At 44.3% G+C, this 20,064-nt stretch overlaps 1 protein-coding gene across 2 annotated transcripts in view; it reads right to left on the bottom strand.

Moving 5' to 3' along the window:
- Nucleotides 1-3,932: 3,932 nt before the first annotated feature.
- Nucleotides 3,933-20,064, bottom strand: part of GGT5 (gamma-glutamyltransferase 5) — a 184,466-nt gene continuing 168,334 nt past the window's right edge. Inside the window, exons 11-12 of one of the 2 annotated variants that reach the window (XM_069757378.1) lie at nt 15,058-15,168; nt 3,933-6,066 (exon numbers count right to left, since the gene is read on the bottom strand). In XM_069757378.1, the coding sequence (XP_069613479.1) occupies nt 5,920-6,066; nt 15,058-15,168 (258 nt within the window). In that variant the 3' untranslated portion in view covers nt 3,933-5,919. The remainder of the gene's footprint in view (nt 6,067-15,057; nt 15,169-20,064) is intronic. The other variant, XM_069757388.1, reaches the window with a different exon arrangement.

Genomic DNA, 20,064 nt, shown 5'->3' with positions numbered 1-20,064 from the left:
TGTTATAGAAAATAGAAGTAAGTCCGCAAGGACGGGTCCTCTCCCCTCTGTACCAGTCTGTCACTGTAAACCTGTTTACTGTAAATGATATCTATAACCCTGTATGTAACCCCTTTCTCATGTACAGCACTATGGAATTAATAGTGCTATATAAATAAATAATAATAATAATAGAAGTTAAAAAACCACAAATTCCTCTCCCTCTTCAACCCCAGCTCTCCTTCTTCAGGAGAGTGTCTTGTCTACAATCTACAATAAACTTTAACCTTAAAAGTTTTCTTAAGGTACCGTTACACTTAACGATTTACCAACGATCACGACCAGCGATACGACCTGGCCGTGATCATTGGTAAGTCGTTGTGTGGTCGCTGGAGAGCTGTTACACAGACAGCTCTCCAGCGACCAACGATGCCGAAGTCCCCGCGTAACCAGGGTAAACATTGGGTTACTAAGCGCAGGGCCGCGCTTAGTAACCCGATGTTTACCCTGCTTACCATTGTAAAAGTAAAAAAAAAACACTACTGCAGCGCCCCAGAGATCTGGTCGTTGCAGTATGACACTCTGCCACTAAGGGGAGTGATGGTACGTCTGATGGCACTGAAGGAATTCTCCTGACCAGGTATCACCAGCACACATTACACTTCACACTCCGGCCACTAGGGGGTGTTGCAGGGAGAAGACACAGGGGGGTCCCTGTCAGGCGTGGGAACCTGGCAGGTGCCTAGCGAACAGAACAGAACGTTATGGAACTGCGCCTGCACCTCCTTGCGGCGGTATCCTAAGAAAGAAACAAGAAAGGAAGGATATTGTGGAACAGTGTAAACGAGATCTAGCAAAAAGGAGTACCAGTAGGAGTCGTGCTGTGAGACCGAGGCAACATCCTACTGAGGCGCATAGCCGGTGGCCGGAACACCGCGGGAGTAACTGACTTCAGGCCTTACTTCAAACTCCGCAGGACAGTTAATTATAGGTTGGCTGTCTACCTTAAATTTCCTAAGAAGACATAGGGGGCAACATTGGGAGAGGGGAGTCTCTAGGGTCCCGGAAGACCTTCAAGCCTTCCCATCATACGGGTGCGTCCTAGCCAAAACATACTGGGGGACGAGAAACTAGCAACATCTGGAACTAAAGAGAGAGCTGTAGAGAACGATGAACGAGAACAGCAGTTGTGAGGACTATTCCGAATGCTCAGCAGGGTAGAACTACAACACACAGGCGCTAGTGGTGGGCAACGATTTCCATCTGCGAGGGAAACTCTGGAAGTGCTCATCAGACCGGCCTGTCTCTGATAGCCCTGTTAAACGTGCTCTGGATTGAGGATCTTGAAGTCTTCAGTAAAGAGGTAAAGAGACTGCAACCTTGTGTCCTCGTTATTGCCTGCACCTCACACCATCACTATCCACCTTACTGGGAAGCCCTGGGGACATACTTCACCTGTGGGAAGGTATACCATCCAGCTGCAATTCCATCACCCCAGCGGACCCCGCAGCAGCGTCGGTCACCCTGACCACCACCACCACAGGTGGCGTCACGAACCCCTGACAGACTATACCACCTTTATTGGACGCCCCTTAGCAGGGTCGCGGACCGGTTCTAGCCACCGTGACAGCCTCAGAACCGAACCAGAGAGGCCCGGTACAGAGAACGCGTGGCCCTGTGTCTGGGGGCAATCCACTACATACTTACATTCCTGTCACGTTCCCCAGCATCAGCTTCCCTGCACTGTGTAGGCGCTGGCCGGAATGCAGAGCGGTGAATTCACCGCTGTGCTCTGCTTTACGGCCGGCCGGCGCTGACACATTGCAGGGAAGCTGACGCCGGGGGACAGACAACGGAATGTAAGTATGTACAGTTTTTTTTTTTTTACTTTTACAACGGTAACCAGGGTAAACATCGGGTTACTAAGCGCAACCCTGCACTTAGTAACCCGATGTTTACCCTGGCTACCAGTGAAGACATCGCTGAATTGGCGTCACACACGCCGATTCAGCGATGTCAGCGGGAGATCCAGCGACGAAATAAAGTCCTGATCATTCCCCAGTGACCAACGATCTCCCAGCAGGGGCCTGGTCGTTGGTCGCTGTCACGCATAACGATTTCGTTAACGATATCGTTGCTACGTCACAAAAAGCAACGATATCGTTAACGATATCGTTATGTGTGACGGTACTTTAACTCTTTACTTTAACAGAAACAGTATTTATCTTATTGACTTCACCCCCCACCCCACCCTTTACCACACGCTTATGGGAAGTCTTTTTTTTTTATAAAAGTGCATAATAAAATTAGCCTTAACCACAAGTAGATTCATAGTTTCTGCATCTCCTACTATCATCATCAGAATGTGTCATAAATACACGACAATTTTCAATGTATCATCTCCTAAACAGCTTCTGGTATATTATAAGGCATGTTGTATTATCTATTTTGCACCATTTTGTACCGTGAATATATATCAGACCTGATGCCCCTGGACCTAAGTTACCAGACCAGCAAGAAGACCCCCACTGGTGTTCAGTCATCTTGGTAATTGTCTCTTGTTCTGTTTTCTTTGTGATAGTCCTCCATACTGTTCAGGAATGCCAGTGCTCAGTCTGGAGCTGAGCTGAGAATGATTCTGTTCCACCTCCTGGTGAAAATACTTTGAGGATAGCTGGGAATTCTAATGAAAAGGGGATTTCTTCTTTACCAGTTCAGTGCAGATTCCACTGAATGCCAATCTCAAAGGTGGTGAGGATTTTCTGTATCTCTGCAAGATGTTAGCTAAGTCTCTATAGTCCAGATATTTCACTATAACTGGTCTGGGCCTGTTTGAGGCAGATCCCTGCCCAGGCTGAGGCAGGGGGACCAATTCTGTGAGCCCTCTCCATTTTTATCGGTGCATTGATGCCCATTGCCTTAGGTAAGTCTTCTGTACATAGCAATATGAGCTGGCTGGGAGTAATGGATTCTGGAATGCCAATGATCCTCAAATTGTTTATCTGGGACCTATTTTCTGAGGTCTTCAACTTTATCAATCAGTTGGTGAGTTAGTTGATTGGCTTTTTGAAGATCTGTACAGGCACTCTCCAGTTCATCCTCCAAATTGTTGATTCTATCTACAGCCTTATCAAATCTCTCACTTTGATGTGATGGATCACCCTGCATCTGCTTCAGTGTAATGGTGACTGTAGATTCCCGATATTGTTTTATCTCTGGAGCAAGCAATTCGGCAACTTCGGTAGCCAATGGTTTGCAAGAAACATTTAGATTAGTCATGCATACCTCTCCCTCTCCTACTTCTTCTTGCTCCTGTGTATTTGTTATGGGCAGTGAAGATGTCCGGTGTCATCTTGCCTTGTGGGGATCTTCTCTGAGGTAGTGGTGTGTGTTGTGAAGGGGTCCTGGTCCTTGTGAGAAACCTCTCCATACACTCTCGGAGGTCTTCTGGTAGTTTGTCTCAGGTTTCCACACTGTTCTGTGCAATTAGGAAGTGATATAGAGTGAAGGAGACACGGAGCTGTAATCACCAGCACTGGAAGTCCCCATTACCTCTTTTTTTTTTTTTAAGCAAAAAACCCTGCTGTACCCTGCCTCCCTATTCTGAGCTGGTAATTACATTTAAAAGCTTGCATAGACTAGTGTCCTTAGATTGTGGCTCGGTCCTTTTGTCTGCCCTTATTCACACACTGAGGACAACTCTGACACATGGTCTAATATTAGATAGTGTAGGTTCTGTCCCGATCAGGGCACCTTGACGACGGTGGGATGGCTTTTATGCTATTTTTGATCAAATACAGTATTACTAAGAACCCTGAGTTATTTAAATGCACTTGCTTTTTACTTATTTAGTTAAAGCGTGGTTTTTTGCTCATTTTGTTTCTTGTAGGTTTTGTGCGCTTTATGGCCAATGTGAACATGCGTTTATGTGCTTCATGTATACCAACTCAAACCAAGCTCAATTTTTGTGTTTATTTATTTTTTTTATTTTTAGAAACATGAAGCAGTTAAGACGTTCAAAATCCTAAATATTTGCACCCCACAGAAGTGTGTATGTTCATTATTTTGAGAACTTTGTGATAGATTTTTCATGCAGTTGCGCAACAAAATCCTTTGAAGGTTTTTTCCTAGCAGTTTTTTGCTGTGTCAGTACTAATTGATGTAATGCTTTGTTTTTTTATTCAGGTAAATACCCCCTCTCCCAAATCATTAATATTACTGTGTAAACCTTTTTAAAGATAAACCAGGCTATACCTTTACAACCCCAAAGTGTTGTTTAAGCAGTGAGAAACTGTATTTTGAAATTCAGACTAGAAGTGTATTGGGGCATGACATTGCACTTACAGCGCCTTAGCCTCCGCTGTATTCCCAAACTAGCAGCATCCTCCTTTGTCCAATTGAAAAGTTAATTGTTCTGATACAGCACTACAGACTTGTCATCCATCCAGGGAAGTGTATTGCTAGTTCAGGAATACAGCGGAGGCTAAGGAGCTGTAAGTGCATTGTCATGCTCCAATGCCTTTCCAGACTGAATTTCAAAATGCAATTTCTTGCTGCTGAAGCAGCACATTGGGATCATAAGGGATTGACTGGATTATCTTTTAAAGGGCTACGTGCAGTAGTGTAACTAGAGTCCGATGGGCCCCAGTGCAAAGTTGCAACTGGTCCCCCCACTCCCGCATATTGATCAGATGCTTTCAAAATCTTATAAGGATATGCGAGTTGCATGCCCTCCCATATTATGCAGTAATGTCCCACATCTTGGGCTCCTTCCTTGTATATATGTCACCCATCCTGGTATATATGTCTCTTATCCTGATATATATATCCCCCATCCTGGCATATATGCCTCATTCTGATGCTGTGCTTTAATGCACAGAAACTAATAAATAATTATACTCACCTTCTCCCCACTCCTCTGCCTTGTGGCGTTCTCTTCTGAAGCCGGCAGTTGATGTTTGCACTGGCGTTGGCCGGCCTCTCACCCGCGACCAAGATTATTATGCTCCTGGCTACATGGTCCTATTGATGATTTTGGTGATTTAAAATATCTGTAAGGTTCCTTTTAAATGATTTTTGAGTCCGGGGTTTACTGCCAGTGTTGATTATTATAAAGTACAATATGATTTACAGTTAAAAGCTCAGTAGTCTAGATGACAAAATATAAAATATTAAACCATTACTGTAAACATGACTATGCAAATGTTCTGATTGTCTCGCACTAGAAAATATAAGATCTAGGTTTCAGCAAAATGTATAATTTATTGAGCCATCAAAATATAAAGGCACCCAGTCAGCACATATGGCTGTGTAAACGCTTGTCCTCCAATAGAAATGATACCTGTTTTGTAGAGATCTGATGTGTCAGTCATGCTAAATCTACTGAAGAAGCCATATGAAAATTGTAAAGGAAGTGCATGGGAGGCGAGTCGTAGAACTTAGACGGCTCCTTCATAAGCCAATGACACACCTTAGCTGGATATGTATATGGCTTCTATTGTACATTTATAAACACTGACACAAGATCTCTACAAAAAGAGTATAATTTCTGTTGGGGGCAAGCGCCTACACAGCCATACAACTACTTCTATAAGTAAAAATATGCAGACAGGTTGCCTCTAAACCAAACACAGGGCAATGTTTTAGCTACACAGAGTCTTTTTTAACAGTTTATTACACTGAACTATATTTTGATTTTGCCTATATATAATTATAAAGTTAGAATTGTGCTGAAATCCATTAGCCTGAATTTCCTAATAATGATTGGATATTCATATGGTCATAATGGAGCCTTGTCAACTCCTATAGCACTTGCAGCGAGTGTCGTATAACGTGATAAAAATCCACCCTTTATGCTGCTTGCCTTGTTCAGACATTACAGTCTTGTATTTCAGATTGTTCTTTGTTCTTTTAGCTGCCGATATTTGAGAATCTATTGCGCTAATAACCTGCAGCCTTCCCTGATTTTCTAGTATCCGAATAGGGGAATAAACAGCCTTTCTCTTGGTAAATTCCTTGAACCACATTGAGCCGAAACAAAGATTCAGAAATGCTATGTCTTCGATTCTGTAGACCCTCCTTTATAGCCTGCAAAAGACAACAAGTTTGATCAACAGGTGTAAAACAAGTTTAAGCACATAACATTTATTCCATATAGACAGTGGCGTACTGCAAATGGTGGCAGGCAACGCTACGAGGCCGATGAGTCAGTGGGGCCCTATGCCAGCGCTGGCACTAGGCTCCCCCATCCGTCATCACACGTTCAACTGTATCACCATCATGGATGCCGATACAGTTGAAAGCAAGGAGGTTGACACTCCATCATTCTTCCTCTGCGTCTGACATCTAATCTCAGCAGAAGTGATGACGTCACTACATGGTGCCTGCAGCACTGAGGAGGAGTTGAGTATTGTTTTTTTCTTTTAATTAAACAGTGAGTACATGTGGTTGCCATAATACTGTATGGAAGACTATGGGGAGTGCAGTATACTGTATGGAAGACTATGGGGAGTGCAGTATACTGTATGGAAGACTATGGGGAGTGCAGTATACTGTATGGAGTACTATAGGGAGAGCATTATGCTGCATGGATGACTATGCTGTTTGGAGGACTATAGGGAATGCAGTATACTGTATGGAGGACTATGGGGTGTACAGCATACTGTATGGAGGACTATAGGGAGAGTATATTACTGCATGGATGACTATGTGGAGAGCCTTATACTGTATGGAGAACTATGGGGAATGCAGTATACTGTATGGAGGACTATAGGGAGAGCATTATGCTGCTTGGATGACTATGGGGAGAGCCATATACTGCATGGATGACTATGGGGAGAGTCTTATACTGTATGGAGGACTATGGGGAGTGCAGTATACTGTATGGAGTACTATGGGGTGTGCAGTATACTGTATGGAGTACTATGGGGAGTGCATCATACTGTATGGAGGACTATGAGGAGTGCAGAATACTGTATGGAGGACTAAGGAGAGAGCAGTGTACTGTATGGAGGGCTATGGGGAGTGCAGTATACTGTATGGAGGACTATGGGTAGTGCAGTATACTATACGAAGGACTATGGGGAGTGCAGTATAATGTATGGAGAACTATGGGGAGAGCATTATACTATATGGAGGACTAGGAAGAGTGAAATATATTCTATGGAGGACTATGGGGAGTGCGGTATACTGTATGGAGGGTTATGGGAAGTGCAGTATACTGTATGGAGGACTATAGGGAGTGCAGTATACTATATGAAGAACTATGAGGAGAGCATTATACTGTATGAATGACTATGGGGATTGCAGTATACTGTATGGAGAACTATGGAGAGTGCAGTACCTGAATAAAGGACTATGGGGAGTTCAATATACTGTATGGAGGACTATGGGGAGAGCATTATACTATATGGATGACTATTGGGTGCATTATACTATAAGCGCTGCGGAATATTGGCGCTATATAAATAAAAATTATTATTATTATTATATAGAGTATTATGGGATGCATTATACTATATGGCGGAGTATTGGGTACATCATACTATATGGAAGGCAATGTGGGTCCAAGTATGCTATATAGAGGGCTATGTGAGGCACATTATACTATATGGAAGGCTATGTGGGGGTTATTATAATATTTGGAAGGCTATGTGGGGGCCATTATAATATTTGGCAGGCTATGTGGAAGCCTTCATACTGTATGCAAGCAGTTATACAGTGTTAAGATTTGTGGGTGGTTCATATTGTGTTGAGGGCTATGTAGGGATGACTTTACTGTTTGAAGGGATAGTGTGGGCCATTATACAGTGTGGAGCCATTATAATGTATGTAGGCCCATTATACTACAAGGAGGGCTGTGTGTGGGATCATACTGTGATGGGATTAATTAGGAAAACACGGCACTTCTGAAATTCTGGTGGTGCACAAATAGGATAACTGTTATGATCTGGTGGTTTAGGAACAACATGAGACAAGCTCTGAAGGAGGTGGTATCTGTACTGACCGCAAACCCTGAACCTAGCAGCGCAACTAAAAATAGCCGTGGGGGGAACCTGACGCTCCCTAGACCCCTCGGCACAGCCTAAGATCTAACTTCCCCTAAAGATGGAAACAGGAAACCTATCTTGCCTCAGTGAAAATCCCCAAAGGAAAGATAGCCCCCCACAAATATTGACGGTGAGAGGAGGGGAAAATAACATACGCAGAAATGAAATCAGATTTTAGCATAGGAGGCCAGTCTAGCTTGATAGATAGGACAGGAAAGGATACTGTGCGGTCAGTATAAAAACTACAAAACAATCCACACAGAGTTTACAAAATCTCCACACCTGACTAAAGGTGTGGAGGGTAAATCTGCTTCCCAGAGCTTCCAGCTAACAGAAAAAAATCCATACTGACAAGCTGGACAAATATAGAATGCACAGAACAATAAGTCCACAACATGTGGACTGAAATGAGCAAAGCCAGAACTTATCTTTGCAGAACTGGTCAGGAAACCAGGAGAATCCAAGCAGAGATGTGAATCCAGCCAGGAACATTGACAAGTGGCACAGGCTGAAGAAAGAGCCAGACTTAAATAGCGGACAATAAGTGGAGGCAGCTGAAGACAGCTAACTCCAAGGAGCAGCCATACCACTAGAAACCACAAGAGGGAGCCCAAGAGCAGAACTCACAAAAGTGCCACTTACAACCACTGGAGGGAGCCTAAGAGCGGAATTCACAACAGATAACCAAATCCACTAGCTGTGATGTAGAAATGCTTTGCACTCACATAGGTGTATGCAAGAACCTATTTATTGAATTAAGAAATTCCAGTAAATTAAGAGATATTTGGGCAATACCTGACCTTCATCAGTCTGTAGCAAAAAATGCAGAAAGCCATAAACAAAAAGAAACTATAGAAAAACACCATTAATCAATTCATATCATTAAATAGGCAGAACAAAAAAACATACTGTATATACTTGTGTATAAGCCGAGATTTTCAGCACATTTTTTGTCACAAGACATCAATACTCACCCTCCGTCGCTGCATCTCCGTCCCTGCATCTCTGTCCTGGCGGTGGCAGCTCTTTCCTGTTCCTGTGCTCAGCGGTCAGGTGGTACCGCTCATTAAGGTAATGAATATGGACGCGTCTCCACTCCCATAGGCATGGAGCGCATGTTCATGACCTTAATGAGCGGTACCACGTGATCGCTCAGGACAGGAAGAAGCTGCTGCGCCGGGACAACGGAGATGCAGGGACATTCAGCAATGGTGTGAGGAGGGTGGGTATGACAGGGGAGCCCTGCCATGCATACAAGATGGGACGGGGAAGCCATGTATACAAGATGGGAGGGGGGAGCCATGCATACAAGGATGGGAAGGGGGGAGCCCAGCCATGCATACAAGATAGGACAGGGGAGCCATGCATACAAGATGGGATGGGGGGAGCCACACAGAGCAGGACAGGATGGGGGGAACCATACATACTGGGATAGGAATGAGGGGACAATACATACCCGGCTTATACTCGAGTCAATAAGCTTACCCAGTTTTCCGTGGCAAAATTAGGTGCCTCGGCTTATACTCGGGTCGGCTTATACTCGAGTATATATGGTAACTTCACAGAATGCAATCAATAACATCAATACACAATGGTGAAGGAAAGGATGCAAACTCCAAATTAGCATAACTCTAATTCTATTTATAGGACAAACAATAAAAAAGGGGAAAATGAAAATACTGAGAAAAATTTGGAAAACAAATGAAAAGTTGGAGGTAGAGGAAAGGACTCAGTTAGGAGAGTCAGTGCCCTGCATTATTAGCAGTCCCTAGTTCACATAGAGATAAGGTAGAGAGAACCCTGTCATCATGTCTTCAGTAGGAAGAAAATTACTTTGTAAAGGTTGCAAAGTAGTGAGATATGCTCTCCTGGCACCCTGCCGAATATTTTTTTTTTCATGGGGGGGCACATAATACTTCTGCCCCATGTGGCCCCATGATTTCTTTTTATTCCCATGCCTATAGACAAACATTGATGATAGTATGGTTTGTACTGGACCGCTGTTTCACATATAAAACTATACGGCAGATTGTGCATAGTTTTGCAGGTGAAACTGATGTTCTGCAAAATTACCGTATTTTTTGGACTATAACATGCACTTTTTTCCCCCCAAAATGTGAGGAAAATGGGGGGTGCGTCTTATAGTCGTAATGCAGGCTTACCGGCAGTGGTCTGGTGGTGGCGGCAGAGGTGCGGCGGCGGCAGAGGTGCGGGGATGATGAGCGGTATGGCGTGAGCAGTATCCCTTCCACAGGTGAGGTAACGCAGCAGCCCGGTATCCAATGTGAGCAGCAGAGCCGGGTTAATCACCGGCTTCTCGGTGGCGGCGGCCATCTTTCTGAGGCCGTGCGTGCGCAGATGGAGTGCTCTGCTTCCCGGGGCTTCAGGAAAATGGCCGCGGGAGGCCGCGCCTGCGCAGATGGAGATCGCGGCTGCCATTTTTCTGAAGCCGAGTTCGCAGATTTAGATCTCGGCTTCAGGAAAATGGCCGCCGCGATCTCCATCTGCGCACGTGCGGCCTCCCGCGGTGATTAACCCGGCTTTGCTGCTCACATTGGATACCGGGCCGCTGCGTCACCTCACCTGTGGAAGGGACCCTGCTCATGCCATACAGCTCATCATCGTGCATGCAAATAAAGGTTGGAACACCACAGAAATTTAACCAAAATACAAAAGTTTATTTCCACACAGAAATACTACACACAATTAAAAACATCTAAAACCATTCCACAAAATGGATAGACTCCAATATACCATAATATAGTGTTTCATTCAAGGTATAAATATACACTTAAATATTACCTGGCTCAAAACATTTTTTGCACCAAAACCAGTTAAATACTAACACAGTTGCCACATATATCACCCACCATACAAGGAAAAATTCCAGTAGATGGGACCCATAAGGTGGCGATATTGTGGATACTATGAATAATATACACTGCACACGCACATGTAGAAAACACCTATGAATAGTGAAATACAAACGGTATGACAAACTCATAAACAATGGCAACAATACCAGCAAAATATACAATAAGAGTGCACACGGTATATAGGTAATGGACAACCTTTACTTGGTCTAGAGAGATGCCCATGCCAAAATAAGTGGCATTGTAGATCACTAATACATGTGTATGAGAGTAGTTTGTTAGTCAAAGGTAAATGCAGGTAGGTTCTAAATACTTCACCCTTACCGGTCCACTAAAGTCGCCCACTGATCCCATAAGCAGCAGTGCAGCCAGGATATAGAAGAGTATAGGACCCACGCGTTCCGACACACACAGTGTTTTTCTCAAGGTGAGTGTATCCAGTGTGAGAAATTCTATCTATTTAAGCTATCTAAATTACATTACCAGTTGAACAACTGTGGGAAGCGGTGTACGCCAGTGCCGTCAGCGCGTCTGGCCCCGACCCGGAAATGAAGTACTGGGGACATATCTTGCAGAGCGCCTGCACGTATACTTTGTTTTTCTCTCTCTCATGCTGTCCGATTCATATGCGCTTGCGCATCAGGACTGCAAGTCCATGTTTGTATGCGCTTGCGCGTTAGATATAGTAACATCAAGTGCTTATTTTTGCGCCTGCGCATTAAGTGCTTATTTCTGCACCTGCGCATTACAGATTGTACCTTAGAGTACCTATTCGGCCTGTGCAAGGTAAAATTGGATGCTCTGCAAAAAAGCTCCAACCTCCTTGCACTTGTCCGTATAATTTGGGAACATTTGGCAACACCTCTTGGTATTTGACTGGCATTTAAAATTAAAAGCCCAGATTGTAATTGCCGACCATGAATTCAATAGGTCTGAGCATCATAAATATAATGCAGAATACGTATATTTTGTGCTATGTATGTGTGTCATTTATTTATAGGATATATATCTGGTATCCATTAGATCTTGGTGTGGATGACACCCCACATAAACCCTTTTATTGCAATAGATGTAGTTTTGCGTTCACGCACTATATATTGCATAATTACGAGCCTATTCAAAATAGATAGAGAAGACTCTAAACGCTCTGCAAATCATGATGTCTCTGTACACCTGTTAGGCACATTTAGTAAAGAAATCTTAAAGTTATGTTTGGAGGCAAAGAAGGATAACTGCATCCAGGTATCACAAACATGCAACACATTTCACACTCCAGACAACCAGGGGGAGCTTCTTCTCCTATTTATTAGGACACTCTCCATATATATATATAACTGGTAGTCTGTAGGGAAAGTTAGAAAGTTCCAGACAGTAGTCTGAGGTGGACAGAGGGTCCAAAGGAGCTGTGTATGCCCTCAGAGCTGCAGCTCCCAGAAACAGACATTCAGAAGGCAGAACAGTATTGCAGCGAGCGTGAAGCAAGTCGTAGCAAAGGAGAGGATACCAGAAGGGGATGAGCCCTACACAGGCTGCCTCCTTCTGAGGCGCAGAATCCCGGTGGCTGGAACACCGAGAGAGTAAGGATCTTTATGCTTTGCTCCAGAGACCGGCAGGACAGCTAATTGCAAGTTACCTGTCCGCCCTACACCCAGGAGGCATGGTGGCAACCCATGGAGGCCGGGGCATGCTAGAGTCCCTATAAACAGCCTCAAGCCACCAGTCATACGGGTTTGTCCTATCCTATTTGTGGGACAGAGAGAAATACACTACATCTGTGAGACCCTTATGTGAAGCCATAGGCAGTAAGGGACTACACCACTACAGCGCAAGGGAAGGCTACTGATTTCCACCTGGACAAGGGGACTCTGGACTTGCCTCCAAACCGGCCGGACTCTGCCTGCCCTGTGATCTGGTGCCCTGGACTGTGGATGCTGAAGTCTTCAGTAAAGGTAAAGAGACTGCAACCTTGTGTCCTCGCTCTTCTCTGTGCCTCTCACCATCCACCATCTACACATCTGGAAGCCCTGGGGACATACTTCACCTGTGGGAAGGTATACCATCTAGCTGCCATAACATCACCCCAGCGGACCCCTTAAAGCAACGTCTGTCACCCTGACCGAATACCACAGGTGGTGTCACGAACACAAACTTTATCCCTTTAAAGACCTTTTCCTTTCACACAGATGTCCCAGGGCCACGGATCGGGTCAGCCACCGTGACATCCCCCTGTGAACTGCAGGACCCAGTACCGAGTACCCCACGGCCCCATGGAGGCGACCCAGAGCCATGATGTATTGGCAGCAGTCCTGTAGGGTCTCCTGGATCTTTGGATGTATTGGCAGAATCTCTGTCTCTCTCTCTCTGACTCGCTGAACACAGGAAGATCATCCTTATTAAAGGTCACAACTTTTCATTTAGGCATTCCACCACACGCTTGGGGGAAGGTGGTAGGGGGTCATCCCTCACAGCTGGAGTGTTCAAACAACATGCATAGATTGTCCTTCATATTGCAGAGCAGGAATGGATCATCAACATATTAACAAACATTCAAACATTGTGCCTTTGTTTCCCAAAGATAGAACAATACAGGGACTGCAATACAAGGACAGATACAATAGCTAACTAGCAGCCAGTCAACAAATGGCACTATGGCAGCCATTGAACATTAAATTAATGACAATAATGGTCAACAGTCATTCTCACATTCTCATATGAACTCTAGTTCATGTCCCTGGGCCTATTGAAATAATAGTCGTCTGGTTAATTAAGATACAGTACAATGCTGTGTCTTCACAATGGACATGGACATTTTGTTTCCAGGATCTTTACCGAAAAGAACCGGTACTACTAAAAAGTTTTATGATTATGGGCTGTTACACTTGCTGTTCTGGGGCCCCTAACCAAGAAGGGTAGGATCTATACACAAAAGAAGACATCGGGACCAGCCTGCAGTGTGATGTTTTATAATGTTTGATAGAGTTTTGTAATGACTTATCTCTGCACTAACTCTTCTTTTGTGAGGATGACCATAATTAAAGTGTAGGGGAATGTAGCAGTGGTTGGGGCTGGTAATTTGCTCCCTGACACTCCAAGTGTTAAAATGCATTTGATGTTTATGTATGTTATAAAAGGATGATACTCACTGTGGCTGCCGTTAAATTAGACAAGGTTAAGTGTAATGGCTGGCTCAGTTTGGGAGGGGAGAACTGTGGAGAGTGTGGAGAGCAGTGTCTGAAGTAGCAGGCCCAAATCAGCGGCTGTAGGGACAGTGGGGGCCTCATACTTGGGGCAGTGGATTGCCGAAAATATCCTTCCGTGTGATTCCGTCTAATGGCTTGGGGCAACCTTGAGATGGATGTCGGAGGCCTGGGGTGAACTCAGCCTGTGAAGCTATAGACTACATGGGGCAGAAGGTATTGCAATCCAAATATACTGCTAGTGGTGGAGAAGTCTCCTTAGGGTTAGAGAAGCCAGAGAGAGAGAGACATTATACCTATACCGAGAACCAGGGCTGAAGTTGTAGCTGGTAGGGAAAGATGACAACCCATTGGGCCTTTTCCCCCATATCTGCCTGTAAATACTGTAAATACTGCTATTCACCAAGTAAAAGTTTGGTTGTTTTCATGAACCTCGTGCTTCCTGGATTAATTGCTGCCCTGTTTCCAGAATAGGGGTTCCTGGACTCAGAAGAGGCATGCAGCCCTGAAGAAAGTGTGATGCACCTCACACACAGCAGCACACCTGGACTGGGACACGAGATGTCTGTAGGATGTCAAAGCGAGTGGGAATAGAAGCTCGTCCATGAGTACCTCGCTTGGGCATCTTACAAGAAGCTGCCACATATGGAAGTCCATTAGCCCCGGCCAGTAGCAGTGTAGAATATGCTGCTCGTCATTGTAACACACAGTAATACAGAAATATTGCAGAATAATATGCCAGCAGTCAAAAGTTCTGTCAATGTTCAAGTACTATAGGGAGACTAAGTAAAAAAGTTAAAAATAAAATGATTTAGGGGGAAGATTTTTTTTTAAATTAAGCAAAATTTCCTTTTACATATGAAATCAGCATAATATATTAAATGCAAATTACATGCACTGCATGTTACCATCTGCTGCACCAACAGCCAACTTAAATTCCTATTAGTGGCCCCTGCTTACCGGACTGAAGGATTGCTCAAAGTCCAGTGAATTGTCCACTTGTACATGGAACACAGGAGCTGATATCGCTTCCGTCATGTTATAGCCGAACCACAACTTGTTCATAATGGCCTAAAATAAAGATTAATATTTCTCTGATGATGAGTGGAAACCAAGTATTGTCAGTAATCTCAGAAGCAAGTAACAAAAAATCATGTTACATAACAGACAGAAGTGCATTAGTCGTCATTCTAAAGCTTCAGTCAGACATCAGTCAGCCATGTCCATGTTCTATCTCTAATTTTAATAGACAGAACCCGTACTCATTTCAGTCCATAGAGCTGTTCACATATACATGGTATTTTATGCACTGTGCGTACACAAAAAGATCACTGAGACGTGCGTTTTTGAGTCACGGATAAAATTTAGCCTTACAAGTCTATGGGTCCATGAAAATCACAGCCTGAGCACAGATGGCATGAGTGTACAATCTATTTGCTTTCTGTAATTAATATTGCAATGAAAGTGAGGACAAAATGTCAGACACTAATGTAAAGAATAAATATATACTTTATTAAATAATATAATTAATTAAAATACTTAAAAAGAGCAATGATAAAAGTAACATGGTATTGACAAAATGGTTACAATAAGTTACACGGACTGTGAAAAACAGTATACATCGTCGCATTGAATGTAGTATGTCACAGCGGCTGAATTGACTAATGTCCCAAACAAAATACGTACTCATTATGTATTGTAATGTAACTGTTCATAAATAAAATATTGCTAGAAATATGCCCCAGACTAAGCCTAAGCAAAACGTGTGTTGTGTGTTGTGTGCATTGTATGATGGAAGGATTACCCTATTCCTATAAAATGGCTTTACTTTTAGATAATTTTATATCTGTGTCGCTTGCTTGTCTTTTCTTCGACAGATAAGTCCTTTAGACCAGAGGTCCCCAACTCCAGTCCTCAAGGCCCACCAACAGGTCATGTTTTCAGGATTTCCTTTGCATTGCACAGGTGATGCAATTATTACCTGGGCAAGACTAAGGAAATCCTGAAAACATGACCTGTTGGTGGGCCTTGAGGACTGGAGTTGGGGACCTCTGCTTTAGACCATCAGCAGATTTGGCTTTCAGTACCATTGTTCTGTCCTCACTAGCTGAGGCAGGCTCATACGTAGCTATACAGTTAGCTAAACCGCTATACCGGGGTCCAATAAGGAGACTGTGGTTGAGTCGGTGCTTTATTAAACGTAGTGGTATATTGATGCGGTGAAACTGTGAACAATGATATACATAGAATCAGTGCATGGCATAGAACAGATACATAATACACATGATATACATTATGCATAACATTTAGAAAGCTAGTGACTAAACTGGGAGTACAACTGGTTAAACTAAGCTAATATAGAGCAGGAATATCTATAGGAAGCATAAAGACATACCGGCAATGCAATCGCAAGGGGGATGAAGTGAAGCGTCTTTCCTTGAAGGCAAACTGAAGAAAGTGAAAGGAAAAATGGAGGGAAATGGAGGCTGAGCTACCATAATGCATTGCAAAGGAGGAGGAGAATCAGACATGGATAATACAAAAACAAGATTGAACTGCCAACATAACTCTGACCGCTAGAGGGAGCCAAAGCATCACAGATGAATAAAGGCATGAATATATCAATACTGTATACTGAGGAAACTGCAATTATGCAAGCAAATAATCAGGGTAACAATATTAGATGGCGGAGACAGAACACTCCCCGTCTGGCATCAACGGATGTCACTACTCCTTTCTTCCGAAGGCAACAATAGGATCAGTTCAGATACCGGTCTGGAAAATGTCTTAGGTTCATTCCCTTTGGTCATCCTTAGCTCAACTTTGCGGACGTTGCCGTCCTTGCTCGGGAACGTTGCGGTAACTAGACCAAGTGGCCACTGGTTCCGGTGAATCTGACAGTCTTTCACAAGAACAAGGTCACCTATCTTCAGATTAGGTTTAGTAGATTGCCACTTCCTCCGTGGCTGCAGGGTAGACAAATATTGTTTGCGCCACCTGTCCCAGAAAGTATTTGCAAGACTTTGTACCTGTCTCCATTGGCGCTTGTAGAGGTCCTTCGCGTCGAATCCTCCTGGAGGGGTACTGGACAGTCCTGTTTTCTGGGTAAGTAAAGTAGCTGGAGTCAATAACAAGAGCTCCTCAGGGTCGTTAGGAACTGGAACCAGGGGTCTTGCATTGATTATAGCTGCAGCTTCAGCCATGAAGGTGATTAGGCTTTCGTGGGTAAGCCTCGCTGCTCCTTTACATTTTTCCATGTCATGAGTTCTGGTGGTCCTGAATGAGCGAGCTATATGTGTCAGGCAGGTAATGGCTCGAGTAAGTGACTTCCAACTTGAGAATCTGTCGAACCTGCAAGATCCAAGCTGGATAACAGAGGTCATTGTATGTAGTGTAGACACCTGAGGGCGGATTTCAGCATCTGAGTCCTCTCCTACAAGTTCGAAGGTGTCTGGAAAACATTCCTCAATGTACAATAGTTTTGGTCCAGAGAGCCACGTTGTGCTTCCTAGTCGACTTGCGTCAACTGCTCTAGTTGCATGATCTGCGGGATTCTGGTCTGTGGGTATGTAATGCCACTGCTGTGGGTGAACTGATCTCCTGATTCGTAGCACTCTGTTATTGACATAAACGTAGAATCGCCTGGTTTCGTTGTGGATATATCCCAGGACTACTTTGCTGTCTGAGTAGAACTTGGCCTGTGTCAGGTCGATATCCATTTCGGATGCGATGAACTCCGCTAACTCAACGGCTAAGACAGCGGCACAAAGCTCTAACCTGGGTATAGTGTGCTCTGGTTGTGGTGCGAGTTTGGCCTTTCCCATGACGAAACCAATGTGGCACTGACATTTGGAGTCTACAGTTTTGAGGTAGGCAACAGCGGCAATTGCTTTGACAGAAGCATCTGCAAATACGTACAGTCTTTGGCTCTGTATCTCAGTAGATGGCACAGGGGTGTATGGTCTTGGCATATGCAAGTTGGAGAGTGCCGCTAAAGAGTTCTTCCACTCTTCCCACTGGATCCTCTTATCAGGTGGCAGAGGTGCATCCCAGTCAGATGTTTCCCTAGTTAAGTCTCTTAGTAGGGCCTTGCCTTGTATAGTAACAGGAGCTGCGAAACCCAAGGGGTCGTACAGACTGTTGATGTTAGACAGGACGCCTCTACGTGTGAAAGGCCTTTCTTCCTGGCTGACCTGAAAGGTGAAAGTGTCTGATTGTAGATTCCAGAGAAGCCCGAGGCTGCGTTGCATTGGTGCGGGGTCTGACCCCAGGTCCAGGTCTCTGAGACCATTACATAGGTCTTGAGAAGGGAACGCTTCCATGAGTTCTTGGCTGTTTGAGGCTATTTTATGAAGCCTAAGGTTCGAGCAGGTAAGCATGTCCTGAGCTCTCCTGAGAAGACTGATGGCAGTCTCATTTGAAGGCATGGCTTTTAGACAGTCGTCGACATAAAAGTCCTTTTCTATGAATTGTCTGACATCTGCTCCGTATTCTGGTTCTACTTCCTGAGCTGACCTTTTGAGTCCGTAAATGGCGACTGCAGGTGAAGGACTGTTGCCAAAGATGTGCACTCTCATGCGATACTCTGTGACTTCTTTAGTAGGATCATTGTCTCTGTACCAGAAGAATCTTAGGAAGTTCCTGTCTCTCTCTCTCACAAGGAAACAATGGAACATTTGCTGGATGTCAGCGATGAAGGCAATGGAATCCTTACGGAAGTGCATAAGTACACCCAGTAGTTTGTTATTGAAGTCTGGTCCTGTCAGCAGAACGTCATTCAGGGAGACATCATTAAATTTAGCACTGGAATCAAACACGACTCTGATCTGGCCTGGTTTCTTAGGGTGGTATACTCCGAACATGGGTAGGAACCAGCATTCTTCAGAGTCTTTGAGAGTGGGAGCTAGTTCTGCGTGACGGTTTTCAAAAATCTTTGACATGAAGGAGAAAAAGTGATCTTTCATCTCTGGTTTCTTTTGCAGATTATGAATGAGAGAGGAGAAACGTTGTAATGCCTGATTTCTGTTGTTCGGTAGACGTGGTCTGTGGGTTTTGAAGGGAAGAGGTGCGACCCAGCTGTTGGTCTCATCTTTAACGAGTCCCTTGTCCATTACCTCTAAGAACAACTTGTCTTCTACCGACATTGCCACTTGGTTGTCCTGCTTAGTTCTCTGGAAGACTGTGCCCCCTAACTGATCCTCATAGCTTCCCGACACTATACTGTTGTCGTGAGTAAAGTCTATTAAATGATCAGGTAGTTGGATGCTGTGTGGCAGTTCCCTGACATGGAACTCATTGTTACAAGGTTGAAACAGAGATGGACGTCCTTTCTCCAATGTATTTGTCAGCATGTTTGTCACAGAAGATGGGGCGTGCATGCGTCCCAAGCATACGTTGCCAATTATGACCCATCCTAGGTCTAGCCTTTGGGCATAGGGAGCATTGTGGAGTCCATTGATATGACGTCTCACTTTATGAACCTGCAGGATATCTCTCCCCAACAGCAGAATTATCTGGGCCTGATGGTCGAGTTCCGGTATAAGGTGCGCTATTCGTTTTAAGTGAGCGTGATGGATTGCTACATCTGGTGTAGGGATTTCAGATCTGTTGTCTGGGATCTGGTTACATTCGATGATCGTAGGTAGCGGTAGGCAGAATTGTCCGTCTAAAGACTCGATCTGGTAGTCAGTAGCTTTCCTGCCTGCTGTTGTCACAGTACCTGCACACGTCTTTAAGGAGTAGGGTGTGCTTGGCCCTTTGATGTTGAATAGGTCAAAGAACGTTGATCTAGCCAAGGATCGATTACTTTGATCATCCAAGATAGCATACAGTCTTACAGCTTGGTCTCTATGGCCCTTCGGGTATACTTTGACGAAGCATATTTTTGAACAGGACCTACTGTCTATTGTCCCTTTGCAGACCTCTGTGCATTGTGAAGTGATCTCTGGCGTAGCTGTATCAGTGTTC

Source organism: Ranitomeya imitator, chromosome 1 (assembly GCF_032444005.1).
Source record: "Ranitomeya imitator isolate aRanImi1 chromosome 1, aRanImi1.pri, whole genome shotgun sequence".
In the NCBI taxonomy this organism is placed as follows: domain Eukaryota; kingdom Metazoa; phylum Chordata; class Amphibia; order Anura; family Dendrobatidae; genus Ranitomeya; species Ranitomeya imitator.
The sequence above is the reverse complement of the archived record's forward strand: the minus strand, read 5'-3'. Positions and strand labels throughout refer to the sequence as shown.